The following is a 19367-nucleotide window of genomic DNA, read 5'->3' as shown; positions in this document are numbered from 1 at the left end:
TTACCAATGTGTATAAATATCTGACGGGAGGTTGCAAAGAAGATGGAGCCAGGATCTTTTCAGTGGTGCCCAGTGACAGGACAAGAGGCAAGGGGCACAAACCAGAAGATCGGGAAGCACTTCTTTACTGTGCAGGTGACTGAGCACTGGTTGCCCAGAGAGGGTGTAGAGCCTCCTTGAAGATCTTCCAAAGCCACCTGGACATGGTTCTGGGCCATCAGCCCTAGGAGTCCCTGACTGAGCAGGGGAGGGACCAGACAGTCTCCAGTGGTGTCTTATAATCTCAACCAACCTGTGATTCTGTGATGCAAGATTCAAATAAAAGAAAGCAATACTTTCCATACCTTGTCGCTAGATAAAATTAACATTTCTAAAAATGCATGCTTTAGCAAGTACACCTTTGCTTTACGGAAAATTTGCAAGAAGTTGGAGAGATTCTCTAGAACTACGATACTGAAGCTTAATCTTATTATGCATTCCTATTCTGCATGCCAAACCCTAACTGCAACTTGCAGTAAACAGGTTTCACACCCCAAGGAGGATGTGGGGAGTGATGGTGGACAGGGTTCTCAAACGTCACTCTTGGCCAGCTTAAACTATTGTTACAGTAGGTAACATCTTTGTGATTTTTTTTTCATAAATCTGAAAAATGGTAAGAAAAAAATAGCCATGCACATAATAGTTATTAATTGGGAAAACAAAAAACTGAAGTATCACAGCACCTGTTTTTACTCCTGACCTATCCAGCTAAACAACAGTAAAATTCAGGACTAAGATTTGAGGTAAGTCTAGGACCCAAGGGAATGGTGTCAAGCTGTGACGGGAGGTTCAGGCTGGATATCAGGAAGAGGTTTTTCACTGAGAGGGTTGTCACACACTGGAACAGGTTCCCCAGGGACGCAGTCACGGCACCAAGCCTGCCGGAGCTTAAGTAGTGTTTGGACTGTGCTCTTAGTCATATGGTCTGAATTTTGGGGTAGACCTGTGTGGTGCCAGGAGTTGGACTCAATGATCCTTGTAGGTCCCTTCCAACTCAGGATACTTTATGATTCTATTGCTCATACTAGAGATTCCGCGTACTTCTAAGAATACAACTTTCCAGTATAGACTCCTCCCTTTCCAGTCCAATCACATAAACATTTGTTAGTGAAGTGCCCCTCAAGCTGATTTTCCACCATACTTACTACTGAAGTTTCCTGTTGTCACAGTTTAGAAATTTCCTGGAGAAAAGTAGAAAAATATTTGGGTAAGCTGAAAAAAAAATATCTTACAATTCAGCTTGATGAAGCTTTACAATATTCCTGGTTTAGAGGATAAATATGAAGCTTGACATGGATTCACATGCAGTATATTTTAGAGAGTAGGTAGAAAGAAGTGGAAGAGAGAAATGAAAGCTATAGATTTCTACTGAGACATGCTTTTTTACTATCCCTGTGAAAAGCAGCTTGAAAGTCTGAAGGTAAGAGTTCACAGATGGAAGAGTTTGATATCTGAATATATACAGATTCACAAACCACTGGGCAAGATTCAGAGCTGCAAAAGTGACAGTTGCTTTCAACCACTTCTTATTATACTGTTACTACTTAGTGAAATCAAGAGATAAGACGTGGGGCTAACACTGAATTATTTAGCTGGTCATAGAATAGAGGATTCTTGTCAGACTGTTTCAGCATTTCTTTTTACAGTAAAAAAAGGTTAATGAATCATGCAAATGAGATGGATTTGGGGTCAGCGAGTAATACTACATGAGTATGATCCAGGGAAACAAAAATAGACCAGCAAAACTTACCTGCCCTTCATTAGTGAAAAAACATATTTAAAATGACCTTTGTTGGAGAAGATTCTGAGTCACAGGTAAATCCAAAAAACATACAGTACTCAGCTTAAAGTAAATGAACAAAAACTCTACCACATGACAAAAGGCTGGGGTAAGAAATAGATGCCAAACCAAATTCTTTACAAATACCAAATTCTTGAATGTTAGCAAGTGTCCTGGGTATGTTTTAACTGAGCAGTTTTTTGATTCATGTCTAAGACATGACTAAAAGCTTGCCAGGGCTTATTGCGGTGTTCTTCGCTTTCCATTACCAGTTTTTAAAAGCACATGACAGTGCTTAATGAGAGAAAAATGCCAATGCACACAACATAGATTTAAGCCAGGCAGAAATAAAGCACAAAACTGTTAAAAAACCCTTAACTCGTCCCTACTGTATCCAGTCAGTTCTATACCTACATATTTACCTCTGCAAGATTAACCTATCTAGTGGGTAAGAAATAAAATACAACTGGACCAGGAGAAGTAATTTAAAACCAACAGCTAAATATTTTTTGGTAAAAGCAGACTTTTGATGTTCTTGATAAAGATGGAAAAAAAGATTTAGTTTAGTGTGCCTGACATCATAAGAATATTTTTGGTGTTAAGAAATGATTGCAAAGATTGAAATGAGTGTTCCGGACAGCGTTCAGGTCATTAAGTTGTGAAAACGTCAAAGCAACTAGGGTCATTTAATCAAAGTTTAATGAGAAGTCCAAGTCAACGCTTTTCAGTACCAGATCACTACCTGAAATTAATTGGAAAATGTACTTATTGGTACTACTTCTATGCCAACTGAAATATTTTCCACCACTTGTGTCTTGGTCTGGAAAGACTTAACTCCTGAGAAGAAGGAACAATTGTTTTTCTACTCCTCTCCCTTTCATCAATTTTTGGATGAAGAACCTGTACCTCCTCCCACCATAAACGGAAGCAAACTAGGTTTAAACATTTAAAAAGTTATAAAGGTTTATTAAATGAATCCAGATTTGACAGATATTACATAAATTAAACAGCAATAAAATTTTACTAGGGTTTATGTACAGATCACAGTGATTTTCATTGTGCAATGAGGGCTGACTTTATAACTTTGAACAGTACTTATACATGTGAGCTACAACAAGCAACCAGCAACATACAACATTAGTCCAAGTTAACCTCGCAAGTCTAGCGTTTCAAACTGGTTATGTAGTACACAAATGCCTGCTATCATTACCACTACTTTCTACCACAACAGAGTATTTATAAAGCAGTCAGGTTTGCCATAGAAAAGTGCAAAACATGGGAAGTCTGTACACAGTACAGTACAAAAAGAAATCATGCTACAGTCATTGAAAGCTGAAAAATAACTCTATAGCATAGGAAGCACTGCATCACACCTCTTCTGAATGGTAAGCAGATGGGCTGAGGAACAGCCATATCTTAATTGCTATCAAACCTGCAAAATCCCTGTTGATCCATTTAAACATAGTTCAGTACCTATATTTTGATCAATTAACAATGACTTTTCTACAGTGGAAGATCACATTAGTTAAAGCTCAGTAGCACACATATTCATTGATCAAGCTAATATACAGGAAAATCTACAGCATGTTCTCCATTTAAATCATGAAGCATTTTCATCATTTGGTTACAAGGCAATTAAGTTTACAATGCACATTTATCACTTAAAACCTCGAATTGGGCAATTAAAAATATATTTATATAAAAAACTCAAAAATAAAGATTGCTTTTTAAATGTTTAACATTCTCATCCACCAAAGCAGAATATGAAAGGCCTATGGGCTCTTGCAAAAAAAAAAAAGTCCTTATGCAAAAGTCTATATGCAAAAACACATGTTAACAGAAGCAATCATAATAAAATGAATTTCAGAGAACAGAAACTTCAATGGAAAATAAAAGTGTTCTAGCTTGCTTAAAAAAAAAATAATAACACTAGAGTCCTTAGTGCAGTGTGTATTTGGGAACTTCTACTTGAGCACTCAGACAGAACTATGTTAGTGGTCCATGAAGTCCCAGCAAAGACTTAAAAATAAAACCAACTCACTTGTGCAAATAAATAAAATGGGAAGGTAATAACAGCTCAATAATTTCAAGATTGTAGAGAAAACTGATCATTTAAGATAACATTTCAAAAACAAGGTTTCTTATTATTTTAATTAAAAAAAATTGAAAGGAGTTTTGTACTAGAAAGCATGTTGACGAGGTCAGTAGTTAGGCATATGTACACATGGCTCTGAAAATAATGTGAAGTCAACAGATTAGCATTATTAAGAAGATTTTACTTGATTCTTTAGTCTCTATCATAGTGAGTGCATCCACTGCCAGCAATGGATAAGAGTTGTAGAAAGAAAATCTACTATTTCCTGTTGTTCAAACACTCAAAACTTCTGACCACCAATGTAGCACATTAATCAAATGCAACTTCATTTCCTCAGCTTTGAAGACCTAAACTCAGTGCAGTTTTTAAATTTGAAAAACAAAACAAAACAAAACAAAAAACCCCCTCATATTTAGGACACTTGGTTGTTGCAGTACATATGTTTTTAAATAAAAAGCTGCTTTTGTAGTACTCAAATTCCATAAAATACTGAAAGCTTACACTTCAAAACAAACAAACAAAAAAAAAACCACAAAACTGTGCTTTCTTCTCTTAGACAATGTAAGCTGTTTTTACATACTTCAGTTCCTCCAACTGGTTTGGAATAACTAACTCCACAGATACAAATAAAGTAGACCAGATTCATTTCTCGGGAGAACAAGGTAATTTTACCATGTTAAAAGTATAATTTTCTATGGATTTTCCTGTATTTTATTATATATAACTACACAGCTTTCACTGATCATCAGCTGGGGCCATCAACTTGTGACACTTCATAACATCAAGATGACTCTGTAATGTTCCAGAGCTACTGCTCTGAAGTAGCACAATTTTGTTACATATTGTACATTTTTGCCAGTTATACAGTCTCTTTAAAAGGTTAAATTTGATAAAGAAATAGATCTAATAAGCTAGAAGTTGTAAGCTCTCAAAGTACATCTACTATTTTACTACGCCTCTGCACTGTTTAAAGAAAGACTTTCTTAAACAAAAGAAATTGGAGGTAACTTTTCCATCATGAGACCCCAGCTGTATATCTGTCGTAAAGTTATAAACACGTTAAATTTTATCAGCTATTAGTAAAATGCCTTCTTTATAAGCATTCAGAATTTAGCTCAGAAAAATTAATCTTTGGCCTACATTTCTTATGGCATTTTGGATAAATATAGAAAACTGTTTATAGGAGAAACTGTCTGTGTCATCTAATTAAGTAGTTTTATGTAGAGCTCTTAGTCACAATTGTAAAACTCCAGTGAGCTGATGAGTTCTGGGGGAAAAAAAGAAGGATCTAAGTATTGTAGCTTTCCTAAAGGTCAGATAAAAATACAACATCTAATGCATTTACTTTTTGAAATCAAAGCACTTCAAAATCAATTTCCCTGCATTAAAACAAGAACCATGATATGAAATATGAAAAAATCTTGAATTGTATACAATTTACCTTCATGTTTACGTGTATTCATATACATAGATACATACAGATGCATATACTGTTACTTGGTGCTACTTAAAATGAAGCAGTATTGCAAATACTTCCTAAATACAGTGTATTTAATCTGCTAGAAAGCTGTTAGTAAGTATAAAAAAAAGATTCCTTATGTCTAAGGCTTGAACTATGTACATGTGGAATTCCTGGCAGTGGAGACTTTAGGACATTTCCAAAAGCAGAAGCAGAAAATTCAGGCTCTAATATATATTTAGTGTTCCCTCCTATATTCAGAAGTGCCAAGCATTCAACAAGAATGTCAATAACGGAAAAGGTCTGTTATGGCTCATGCTTTACATGTGAAGACGACAACAAGCTTGAGAGAACACAACCCCTTTAAAAGCCGGTGAGAGCCCTTTTATGAATATGCACTGAATTGCATGTTTACAGATAGTTGTCATGTGAGGAATTACTTTTCAGACAGTCTACTTCACTCAATATCCTGGTTTATAGAGACATCACTGTAACAGAACTTCATTGATTAGCCATTAAGATGTATCTTAATCAACGATAAAACATGCCCTTGTCTTTCTGCTTTAAAGTACTATGGTTGCAAGTGTGAGGCATTGGAATTTTTAGGTACAAATCTTATTTAAAACTTAATTATTTTTATTTTATTTTTTACAAAGAATTATAAAATGTATATAAGATGATGAAAAACTCATTTTTCCTTTTAAGATTTTTATCCCTAGAGAACTTCTTGAAAAACATTATTTGAAAAATAAAAATCGTAGACTCTGAAAAATACAAAAATTTACATCTTTGCACAGTTCCTGTGCTTTCGTTGTATTGTATTCATTATATACATATACACTAATTTGTGCTTTTAATTACATAAGTTTAGTATAAACTTATAAAATTAAGTCTATGAATTAACTATGCAAAAAGGATCTGGGAATAGCAGGAAACTTAACTAAACCATAACTTAAAAAAAAAAAATCCTAATATACCATTTTAGTCAGTCTACTTCAGAGTAGACTATCAATATTACAATTTACTAAACTAATGCCGAATGTTTACAGTTAAAAATTATTCTTGCCTGCCTCCAATTCCTTAGATATTTAAGATATTCTCATATTCACATCTGAATGCAGTATCGTTCTCATTCACAAAGGTGGTCTTCATTGAAATATGAAATCCATTTTTCTTCAGACTTACTCTTCGCTTCAGTTTCCTTCTAGTTTCTAAGACAAAAAGCGGTGAAAAAAATATAAAACACAACACAGTGCATGTGAATTGAATGTAAATTATCAGTCTTTCATTGCTGTAAGACAGAATCTAGGGTATAGAATTATTTTGAGGAACAAGGTTGTCAAAGTCTTCACTCAATACAAAAATCTCGCAATCAAGAAATGAACGTGACTGTTATGTGTCAAATCAATCTAGATATCTGCTTTTAACAAGCTATTGAAAAAATTTTAAGGATGAAAGGACTTCAAAAAATATCTGTAAGTGGATAACTATCACTATAGAAACAGCAAAGCCTATGATATAAATTATCTCTATCATTGGGCAGGCTTGCTTTGCAACATATTATTTCAAGTTTACTTTATATCGTCTATTACTATGGCCAATTCATATTGGTTTTAAGAGCTGTATGAAAGCATTAATCACTATTATTAATCAGAAGATGAAATTCCTGTACAAGGCTCTCACTCACAGACTTGCAACGTTTTGAAGCGAGCTCCTGACATTTGGACATACCTCGTCCAGTGCATATGTAGCATTCAGAAGTTCTTGAAAATTTCTAGATCTTTAGGGGGTACTGGAGGCATTTTATTCCAGTCATCTTCAGGATAAGCTTCAAAATTGGAAGTATCTCCATCATTAGATACTTTCGGCACTATAGGAGGCTAGTCAGAAAAAGCGCAAAAAAAATTTAGTACGGTTTCTCAATCAGCCACACTCCATCACATTAAAGCAGACGTTCTGTAAAGAGCTAAGAAAAAGAATGGGTGGTGGTGGTGGTAGGGGTGGCGTACATACTGATAGAAGTTCTTCTCTTTCACCAATATTGATTGGTGTGAGAGAGAAAAGCTTACAGCAACACAGTCAGGTTCCAAAGCTTTATCTGCAGTTAAATACTGTGGTTAAAGGACACTTATAATGCAGATACTTATTTATTTAGCACTCAAGCTCTACCTGCTTTGGAAATGGAAATTGACTACTTCAAAATATTATTGCAATTAAGCTTCCAGGCACATTCTCTTACAGCATAATCTGCCACTTTCTTTCCTCACTCCTTACCTCTCTGGTCAGCTGGCAAGGAGCGTAATCACCATCAGATCCCTCTCAACTAAAGAAGGCTCATAATAGCAGTGAGGGTAATTGCTTTGTAACTGAAAGAGAAAGCCTCCTCTTCTCTTCATTGCTTTCAAATAGGCTGATTGCTTTGAAAGAGGCTGAAATGACTCACTTGTGCTTGCCTCACACTACCTAATGTGCTTTTTCCTAGCCTAGCAGTAAAAAGAAGCATGTAAAGAAAGTGCTGCGCTGTAAAAAAAACCAGTTATTTCACAAGGATGTCTGTAAAAGCATCTTAATTCAAATGGATCTTTTTAAGAAAACTGGAAGTGCCAAGGGAAATAACTGTTTCTATCTCTTTCCTCAGAGGATCCTTTGGATTTCTAGTATTGCTCGCTTCAGCTTCAGCTGTAGTATTGCCCACCAGCTTCACTGTACCTCTAGTGCCTTGTCTTCTGTCTAGCATCAAGACTACTCTGACTCTCTGGCCACAGGAAGCAGATAAACCACCTCCCCAGGACACTTAATCAATTAGAGGATTTACCGTAGGATAAAAAACTTTTCTTCTTTCAAGAGACCTTCAGCTTTCTATCCCCTTCTCAGTGACATGGAGAGCTTAAATATCATCATAAGCCAAACAAACCACTCGAGGTTGAGAAAACCTTAAGGACAACCACCAAACTGGCCAAGGAAAGTTACATGACAGGAAGAACTACAAAACAAAGCAAAACAATATTCTCCATTTTCTCAAAAGCCTGTCTTCCACCGTCTCTGAGATCTAATCTGATTTTTTTGGCTTCTTAGTTTGAAACAATGCCATTAGCAGGTTTCCAAATGGAAAGAAAGGGTCCTTACAGACAGTAATGACCAAGCTTCAACCAAAAGCAAAGCCCTGTTTTGGCAATATGGCAGTCACAACATACTGCACAGATACTTAAGAAGATGGGCAGAATCTGCTCTGTTCCAGAAGCTCAGCTTCTACTCGTGTTTAAGCAGTTCCAGAGAGACGGTATGAACCAGGGGTACTCAGGACAGTGCTCCAGATCCTAATCCTTCATAACCACAATCCTCCAGTGTACCCAAACATTTTTAATATGTGCAACTGCAAAAACAACTTGCAAATGTATTTTCAAAGGTTCCTACGCTGGGACAACTATCCAAACTGACAGAAGACTTCAGAAATGCTATTTCTAAAGTAACGGGAAGATGTAGCCTGGCCTAAATCCACTTCAATCTGATTGTTGCTTTCCAAAAAGCCAAAGAACCTCAAAGATTATAGAGAATGGATCTTCAAGAAAACTCAGAGATATCTGCTTCACCACAGAGGATATTCCTGCCTCTCTGTAAGCATACTGACAAGAAAACAAGTTTTGTGAAGTGGTACAGAAAAAGAGAGAGAGAAATTAAGACTGACAGAATTATTTTCTCTCCTCTCTCCTAGCCTTCAATGTTATTTGCCTAATACTGACGTTTGAGATCTTATCAGGACTGTGAATCAATGTTTCATCTGTACAATAGGACAATTCAGACTTTTTAAGAGAGAAAATGGAGCACCGTATCCATTATTTCATATTTTCCATCTTTTCATCAGTATGTAATAGACTAAGATTTTGAAAACTGACTCTGCCTCTAACAATAACAAAGTAAATTTCTGAGCCAATTTATGTCTTTAATCTGAAGTATAATTCAACAGCATCTCAACTTCTAACAGTTTAATTCAATCATCACTAAGAATAAGAAACAACATTTTGAATTCATAATCTGAATGCTACAGTGACTTTTTTAAAATAAAAATTTTGCACAACAGGTGTTTCTATCCAAGACTAACATTCTGGTTTTTAATACTATTTGTTTGCTATCTATTTAGTAATAGAGTAGATTGTCGTAAACTTCAGAGTTGAAATACTTATATGATCTCACGATTTGTGTTCTTTGCAGTTTTTCATGACCAGAATTTACAGTAAATAATTTGAAAATTGTGTCTTAATTACAATGCCACTAGGTAAAACATCAACTGGATATAGCAATCCCAACATAAAAAAGAAAAGAAAAAATCAGCTACAGTGTTACTTTAGGATGTTGTCTACAAGAATACATCAAGAACATTTTCACCTCTAAACTACTGTCCACAAACACAATTTAAGATAGCTACCCAGAAATTCATTCTAAGAAATTCATGCAAAGAAAAGTAAAACCAAACATGTAATCAGTACTGGACTGACTGTATATTGCAACCTATATTACCAAAAATCACTGCTATAAGAAACTGTACTAGTCAGAAATTTGAGGAAGGAAAGAAGGAAGGCAGTTTTACTTCCAAAGGTCTTTAAAAAGCATTTTTACAGTGTTGATAGCTTTTGCAAACATCTGCCCTCATATAACACTAGAATTCAGTGCTGTTAAAAAGTATGTTAGAATTACATTCATAAATCCTTCTCTCTCACCTTCTCTCTTCCTCCTACTCCCATATGCTTTACATTTTATTAAAGCATTTACCTGAGTTGAACTTGGCAGAAAAAAATAAAACTCAGAGTAAAATATTTCCACATATATACATTGAAGAAAAAGAAACAACAATAACAACAACCCCTCATCCCTACAACAGTAATTACATACAAAACCCTACAACTGAAAATTAAAGCTCATTGTATGTAATGCTAATCAACTTACTTGAGCAGAACAAACTAGGGTTTTTCTACCTTGCTATCTGTAAGAGTATCATAGACAAACTGCAAATAGACAATCAAATAATTTAATTCTGTAGTGTAAAAGGACAAAAATGCATATAATTATTGATGTGGGCATATACTGCTCACGCACGCACGCGAACACACACAGAGCAACAAATCCTCAACAGAATAGTTTAAATGAACAATTTCTTGTTGCCATGTCCTGTGCAGTATTTTTCAGAATGTACCTTTAGTTTCCTTTGAGGTACAGCATCCCAGTCTATAGACCTGAACCATCGATGTCTCTTCACATCATCTGCTCCATTCTTTAAGAAAAAAACAAACAACCCAACCATTTAATAAGTTATATGTATGCCAAGACATGCATTTCATCATAAGAACTGCGGCATCAAAACAGGCTAATGGTTCATTTAACCTTATCTCTTTTTTTCTCAGGTGATAATCAATAAAAAGAGTCTACAGGATAAATTTAGTGTTACTTCCCTAACAGATCCTGAATTCCAGCAATATAGTCGTCTTTTTTTTTTTCTTTCAGCATTTTTCTGACACAAGGGTGATGAAGATTAGCCTTTAAATACCTACAAAACCATTCACTGCAGTTCTATTTACTTGTTTTCTCCTGTGTTTTAGAGAATGCCTTTTAGTCAGACACATTTTCTAGAGTAAGAAGTATTTTTTACATTAATCAAGAAAATAACCGTGGGTTGATGGTGTGTAAAGTAAACGTCAAGGCCAGAAAATACTTCTATCAAGTATGACAGATGTTTAGTGCTGAAAACAAGAGGTTCTAAATACTGCTGTAAAAGTACACTTATAAAGCCATTTGTTTTCATTTTAGATAAACAGTTAAAGGCCTTATTGTCTTGTAATGATTACTTTCTCTTGGCTGACTTGATTTTGTACAAAAAGAGCAAAAACGTCATTTATTTTTCAAGATAAAACATTGTTCAAGCACATACTCATTCTCAAGGATCTAAGCACTAGGGAAAAACTGCAGGTTCTCTGTCTCAGGCCTGGTTACAGTTTTAATGCACAGCGTTCAAGCTACCACCACATCCAGCCCCATAGAACAAAAAATATTGTACTTTTTCTTGTTGTTGTTTATTTTTATTTTGTTTTTCAGTTTTACATGGGTTGGGACTATCCATGCACCTATCCAAAAAGGCGATACGGAGAGTAATTTCTCTCTCATTGAATGTTTCATCGGAAAATGTCCAACCAGATATAATTTTTTCTAAACCAACTTTGGTTACAGAAAAGGATCAGACTTAATACTGGTCCACCGCCACCCAGCCCCAAAACCCCACTTTTAATTAAAACAATTTTTGATTTTGATGTTTTAGCCATTTATAGTAAACAAGCTAAAAATACCTTAAATAACCACAGACTAAAAAACACAAAGGCAACCAGCCACATTCATCCCCCGTCACCCCCCGCAAACATGTTTGATTAAACCAAGGTTTATTTTTGTGTTTGTTTTCCTTTGAAACTATCAAAGGATAAGAATTTTCATCGGCCAGTAACTTCCTAAATTTTGAGTTTGTGAAGGTCTGATGTTAATCTCCCTCCTCCTAGTAGAAAAATACTGCAAAAAGTTTGGAAAGGTAAGGAAAATACACTAATAAATAAGAAAAGCTGGAAAATAAGTAAGTTTGTGCTGTAGAAAAGGTTCTGAAAAGGAACTTTGGAAAGTGGGTTCTAGGGTCTGCACTTGCATGTTCAAGGAACCTGGGTGACTACATCTTTTACCTTCTTCCGCTATGTGCAACATAAATAATGCTTTGCAACAAAAATCAAACTTCTGACCAATCCTGGCCAGAGGAATGGAAATTTTAGCTGTCTCTAAACAACTAGAAGATTACAAAAGCTAATTTAGGTATCCACAACATTGCGACCACAGCAACCAACAAACACAGGACTAATGTATTCTGCTAGAAGGGTGTATTAACCTACAGTAAGTTTTAAGGTGCTTTGTCTAGTCTGTTAATGTAACCAAGCTAGTTCACATACAGCTAATTTCTCACAGCACAACCAACCACCGCTGCCACATAGCTGCAAAATCAAGTAAGCTCGTTGTCTTCTTGACATTAGAAGTAGTATTACAACAGGTCACCTCACAGAATTCACAGGATTGCTTTTTGTGTCACCTTGGCATATCACAGGTAGAGATGTATTTCTGAGGTACATTGGGATGCTGCCTGAGACCTGTGGGCATAGCTTTGTCTTTTAAGCTATTTCCTCCAGAAGTCAAATCGTAACAATAAGTTATTTGCCCCAGTGCAGCCCCACAAACAAACTGTGAAGACAATGACTATACATCACAGTGCAGAAACAATTTCTGTATTCTTAAAATAATCAAGCCTCTAATTTGTTTAGTGTTCCTTCTGGGATTAAACAACTCCAAAGAAAGAATGAAGTTATCTGGCTCTCTGGAGGACTAACAGGACATAGCACCGTGTGTCTAGTCTAGTGCAAGTCTTCAAATGTACAAAAACAAATAGAATTGGTTGGGGGGGGGGGGAAGGGGGGGGAGGGAAGGCAAAGAAGACTATCATGAAAAATAGAATTAATCCAAACATTATGAGTACAAATTCCAGAAATGAGGAGTTAAAGTTTGCATTTAGGATTGCACAAATGAAGTCATGTATGGGAAAATGTATCTCAATTTCATGCTTATAAAAACAAAAGCTATTCTAAATCTTTCCTAAAGAATTCTTTCAACCTTGTGCGTTACACCTAACATTTTATGCTTACCTTCATATTTCCTAACCGTCTTGTCCTATCAACCACAAGCAGCTTCTTAATAAGATCTCTGTAGTAAAGAAAACATGTCCTCTGTTAAATATAAATAATATGTATTTGAATGTCATATGGATGTTCCAGAACATAAGCATGCTTCACTTTGGCGCGTTAATACTGTGTATAACTTACCCATTCATCTCTTTTGGATTTCAGAACAGTTAAGAGTTAATCATAAAAAGGAGTAAAGTGTTCTAAAAGGAACTTGCAACATTATCTCAAGTTTTTTTTCAAAAAAAAGAACACATTTTTCTATTTCCTCCTCCCCAAGTAGTATCATATCTTTCTTTGCATTTTTGTATTTTGCTGGGCATTCCAAATCTCAAAATGGATCTCAAATCTATTTGGCAGAACACAACTCTAATATATACATATATTTATATATATATATATAAATAAAAATATATGAAATAGATAAAGTCACACCCTCAACTTTATACATTCAAATCTAAATTCTGCAACAGTTAAATATTCAGAGAGAACATGGAAGAGCTGGTCATCTGTCTAAAACTAGTAAGATCTGTAAGTTTTCATTTCACTGAAAATAAGAAGCTTCCTCTGAGATTCTAGTTTATTGAACAATTCTACATTAACCTAAGTCAACCTTTTAAAAAAGATGAAAGTAAGTTTAGAAACACAAAGACTTCCATTTTAAGAGCAAAGCACTTTAAGCGCCAAATAACTCCAACACAAATCAAAATGAGCATCACAATTTTCTGAGTGAGCTTGATTACTTAGAGTTGGGAGAAAATGTGTTTTCGTATTTCTCAAATATTTATCTTCTATATCAATTATTATTTTGCTATATATTTTAGCACAGTATCATTCTGCTTTCTTAAGCTACCAATGTGATAAAAAAAGTTTAGCTGCTACCATTGTTTCTACAGCCTCAAATAGACCTGAAAGATGAAATACTGCATGACATGCTGCAGATCTAGAAAGTATGTCTAATTCTGGTTTTTAACTCTGCAGAAGGTTAAACAAGCATATTTGCAAGAAAAAAAAAGGCAAGCATTAATGGCACACCTTTCCCTCTCCACCCTCGGTTATAACATCTACTATCCCCAAACAAAAACAGTATTATGTCTTGTATCCTAGAAATCGCTCAAGTTGTATGCATGATGAACATATGAGCTCACAGAAAATGTGTTGAACTGTTTCAAAAGCTGTTGTATTTGGCAGGGATATAGTTCTAAAACTCAACTAGAGAAATATTCAATTGACAGATAAAAGGAGAATAAAGAAATCAAGGCAGAAAGCATTTTTTAAACCTTCATGATCATTTCAGACAATCCATGTTTGGATTAGGTTAAATCATGTGACTAACTTCTTTTATATTGACCTTCTGGGAAATACCTCCTTCTAGTTCTTCATTAAGAAGACTATTTCTTATTGGAAAGGCTATGAAAATGGCTATAAACAGTCTTTTCAACTGAAAATGGATCCAGAAACCCAAAACTAGATTCACAGCCTATATGGCCAAAGCTAAATCATGGAGCTTTCCCAGTATAACTAGAAAACATTCATCAGAAATTCATCTTGAAAAAGCAAAGCTAAACTCAGTGATATGTGTTGTCACTGAAGATAAACACATCTGCTGCATTCAATAGAACAAATATCCATTAACTTGAATAAAGAGATAGTTGAGTGCTTCTTTACTTTGTAGTTTCTCTAGAACAATTTTGGAACTGTCACATTAAAATCAGTTGAATAAATATGTTGCTGTATATTTGTGGGGAATGATTCTACATCAAGGCCATTCCAGGCTAGCAATCATTAAACTGCTGTAGCAGTTTCATTTGGCATTTTTAAAATCTGTCTTTGCAAAGAGAAGCTTACAAAAGCAAAAAAGAAAAATATAAAGAAATAATTCACAAACTCACTAATGGACAAAGAAATAGGTGGAACATAATACTTAAGCTTTATCGGAAGTGAAGTAATGCAAAACTCTGCTGACGACGTTAATTTCAGAATTTCTAGTTCATTAATTTATCATCATCTTCATAACAGAAACTGCTCTCAGCAGAGATCTGCAGTAGTGGTCCAGTGTGTTAAGGACCTGTATATGGGGCAAAGGACTTATATAAAACATCTGATCAAATAGCAGGAAAGTTAGCAAAAGAGACACAGTAGAAAGCAATTTGAAAAGAGACTAGCTCAGGCCAGAAGAAACAGCAGATCTTACAACACTGCAAGAGACAGCGATCACGCAGCAAGAGAGAAAGCAGAAGCGGTACAAATTTGAAATGTAAAATATGCATGTGGAGGGGCAATGGGGAAGAAAAGGGGGGATAGAAAAATGTTAACAAGTAAATTTCTGTAGTACATCGAGGTAGGGAAGTTTCCCAGGGTTCAACAACAAGACAGACAGTTTTGCTGCCTAAAAGCAGAGAGTTTAAGTTCAATTGTTATAAACACTGTGTAGCATTAATACTTTGAACATAGCATGGATGTGACAGATGGGACACAAGACAGTCCTCATACTTGCTGAGATACCAACTGTTAGGAAGAAGAGAATGAAAGCAAAAGGGTTGTAAGGAAAAAGTAGACTGCCTTATTAGGAGAAAATAATCTTAGCAAGTGCTTTAAGCTAATGATGCAAAGATGTTAAGACTATTCAGTTCTTCATATTGTGATTTAAAAGAACTTCTAAATCACAAAAATGGTTGAAGAACGGTTGCTGGAACAAGAGAGACAAATTGTGCTCACAACTCACAGCAGGAAAGCAGGTGAAGCCAATGGATGAGATCACCCAAAACTGAAGTGTTAAAAGAAGAAAGTCCAAGCCAGAATCCCACGAGACCCCTTAAAGGCAGGAGTGTAATGGGAATGAACTGCCAAGCACAAGTTGAAAGAACATCTGGATAAGAAAAACTAGCAAAGAGGTATATCAACAATTACGTTGATTAATGTATCCTGCAATTCATTGATGGTCGTGTCTAGTCTGAAGAGCAAAGCCTGCATATACATGCCTACTATCATAACTAGGAATCTTTACAGCATCAAGGTGTCCTCTGGATAGTAGAGCTAAGTGTTGGTCTGTGAACGCTGAGTCCAAGCAGAAACTAACACATCTCTACTTTTAAATGCTTTCGCAAGCATCATGTTCACCTTCTGGTCATGCTCTTGTACTTTAATGCACACAATATGACTGGAGATGCAGTCTTTTTCCTAAGTCAGACTGGGTTATGAAGACCAGACAAGACTATCCTCATTGGAAAAAGGATAGAGATAGTAAGGAAAAACTCTTTTAAGAACAGACACGGATGACAGATGCTAATCAGCATAATCTGATGTAGATAGGCTTGATTCAGTGAACCTGATGATTCAGTGGAGGCTTAAATAATCTTCCCCAGACTATTAGGTTTGCAAGAGAATTCCTGAAAGTTCAGAGGATATAGGACAGATTTTATTAGATTCGCCATACAACATTTTATCTATCAACCTAGTGGTAACATTAAGCAAGTGCCATCTATCTCTACAGGCCCCTTCAAAAAGATTAAGCTGGGTATGTAAGAATAACTTCCAGCCTTCACTCATTCAAGTCATCTCTGCTTCTGAGTAGAAACTTCATGAAGTGCTTCACTGCACTTCAGAGCCTCTAATATTTACTAGCGATTACTTCTATTATGGAACCTTCAATTAGGAAATTTTTAAATAGGGGAAAAAAGCATTTTATCTGCAACATAAAAATATTATGCTTGTCTATTTTTTATTCATTTTTAAAACTTCATATCAAACTGGGGCCCTGCTATTGAAAGTGCAGTTTTACATTGAAATTTAGAAGTATCAAAAACTTCAAATAGTTGTGTCAGAAGTGATTTAACTGGTACTTATACATACAAAGGAATAGTTTAGTGTCCTCCACCTGCCCATTTAATTTTTATTCATGCTATATTACCTCCTCATTTTTTCCTCCCACACATAAACCTAGCATCAAAGAGCTTTATGCAAGGTGGAAAAGTATTTAATATTCAAACAGAAAAGTATGAGACAGATACAACCAGCCTGAATTTTATCTCCAGCCTGAAATCTATCAGACATAATTTTAGATCACATTTGCTTTTGCAGTTGAAGTAAAACATTTTCTAACATGGTGTTCCAGAAAATCAGAATCTGGTATCTGATCTATGAAGATCCTTCAGAAATAATGCTCAGGAAGTATTCAAAACATAAAAGGCAGTGTTGGGAGTCGCAGACTTACTTTACATATAAATCCAAATGCCTCGGGAAATCTATTTTGCCAGCAAGAATCTTCTGATATATACCAAATGGATTGTCATCAAAAAATGGAGGAAACCTATTTTAATACAACAAATTTTTAGAGGTTAGAAAAAGAATTTGCAAGAATCCTACAAACATTATGATGTTATAGTAATTCTCCTCAGAAATAATTGATCCCATAGGTTTTTTTGTAAGGCTTCAATCATATACCAACTTGACAAATTATCAAACCATACTGAGGCTGCTATTGCAAAATAGAAAACATTTTTGTACACATTCAAAATAGAATTAAGAATGAAGAATTACAAGAGAGCTATTTGTTACATTAATACATTCAAAAAAAAAGAAAGAAACTTTCAGTGTTTAATTAAAAAACGTGTCTGCATTTACCCATAAAATCCAAGGCTATACTTTCCAAAACAGCACCACCATTTTTTAATCTTGTACTGTAACCACAGACATACCCTTATTAACTAGCCTCCATCCAAAGTGTCAAAGACCCCACATGTGAATGGACTGTCCAATGCAGTTATTTATTGTACTTCTTTAATTCAAGTACAGGTTTTGTTAGAGAAGGTTTAAAGGAGACAAACTGTTCAGAACCTGAAAGTCTATCAAAGTGTAGCTACCTTTTTTGTGTTGGGCCAGATAAAATACTTATTTCATAAGCTCTCCAGAATGATCATCACATCAAGATGCATTAGAATTCTACACTTCTTATTTTCTAAAGAGTTCTCTGTAAAGTTACGAGGTAACAAATACACTGCTTCTTGTCTCACACCTACAGTAAGAATTGAGATAAATTTCTGATTCCTGCAAGAGGCTCGGAGTGTACATCAGTACATGCTCAGCTTAGACCAAGTGCCAAGAGGTTTTCAGAATCATCATTTTAGAAGTTACCATAGAAAATATTTTAGGGGAATGGAATAACTAACCATTCATTCACTGATCTCAGTCCCACCTTGACTTCCATAACATGACCAAAGTATCCCTTGTACGCTTCTGTCTCAAAACTTTTACAAAGTAGAAAATGGGATTTTGAATATCATCTATATTAATTAGGTCCAAACACTACTATGGTCCAACACTTAAAATGTTAGGGAGATGTGAAAACATTTTATAAATACTTTCTAAGACAACTAAACTGTGTGCAAATGCACAAGTACAGTGCTTTAGAATCACTGGTAGCACAAACAAGGGTGAACACATTTCTTCATTGCATATTCTTTCCTTGATTTTATGTTGCTCAAAGTAGCTTATTCCTCAACAAGTACTATACTTTATTCCTACCATGTAAATGTTTTCAGAAGTACCAACTGCTTCTTTGTTTAGCTGATGGTCAAGTGGATTAGCATTTCCTTTTATATACTCACAGACAGAAGGTCATACTTCAAAGCACAGAAAATCATAACTACCAAACTATCTGGTTAAGAAAAGACTGAATAAATTTTTTTATTGTTCAGAAAGCTGAAAACTGAAAGAAATTTTTTTATTGTTCAGAAAGCTGAAAACTGAATAGTCTCAGCTGGAAGGAAACTGGATAATATAAGAGTCTCAGGAAAAATGTGTGTTTATAAATTCTTGCTTTGACAGAAAAGAACATGGAAAACGTGATAGATTTTTAAAATGGGTAAAATTTTTGCACACCAGAGACTATCATGTGAAATCTATGTCCTTCACATTCTCCAAAGCAGTGAGAAATAGTAGACTCAATTTCCAATTTTGTATCTGGTATGCATATTAGCAAATCTAATTGCATAAGTCAATTAGAATGAGATCTTGTAACTACGTAGCATGAAGGTGATGGTTTCAGTAAGCAGACTGATGTGAAATGCAGATTTTTTTCCCTCCCATCTCCAAATATTTTATATACTATTGAGATGTATAATCAAGAAGAATAAGGAACTTACGTACCTTTTATATATTTATATATGTTAAAATTGCTCATTGAAAATCCTAAATTACTATGTAATGAATTCTTTAAAGAAAGCAAATCACACTTAAATATGC

The 19367-nt window shown here is 35.1% G+C and overlaps 1 protein-coding gene across 2 annotated transcripts in view; it reads right to left on the bottom strand.

Annotated features, from left to right (window-relative positions):
• Positions 1-2762: 2762 nt before the first annotated feature.
• The window catches only part of PRKX (protein kinase X-linked), a 59518-nt gene continuing 42913 nt past the window's right edge, over positions 2763-19367 (bottom strand). For both annotated transcript variants that reach the window (XM_040534261.1, XM_040534269.1), the window contains exons 5-9: positions 17338-17433; positions 13089-13146; positions 10562-10639; positions 7105-7253; positions 2763-6584 (exon numbers count right to left, since the gene is read on the bottom strand). In XM_040534261.1, the coding sequence (XP_040390195.1) occupies positions 7128-7253; positions 10562-10639; positions 13089-13146; positions 17338-17433 (358 nt within the window). In that variant the 3' untranslated portion in view covers positions 2763-6584; positions 7105-7127. The remainder of the gene's footprint in view (positions 6585-7104; positions 7254-10561; positions 10640-13088; positions 13147-17337; positions 17434-19367) is intronic.

This window comes from Cygnus olor, chromosome 1 (genome assembly GCF_009769625.2).
Source record: "Cygnus olor isolate bCygOlo1 chromosome 1, bCygOlo1.pri.v2, whole genome shotgun sequence".
NCBI classification, from domain to species: domain Eukaryota; kingdom Metazoa; phylum Chordata; class Aves; order Anseriformes; family Anatidae; genus Cygnus; species Cygnus olor.
The sequence above is the reverse complement of the archived record's forward strand: the minus strand, read 5'-3'. Positions and strand labels throughout refer to the sequence as shown.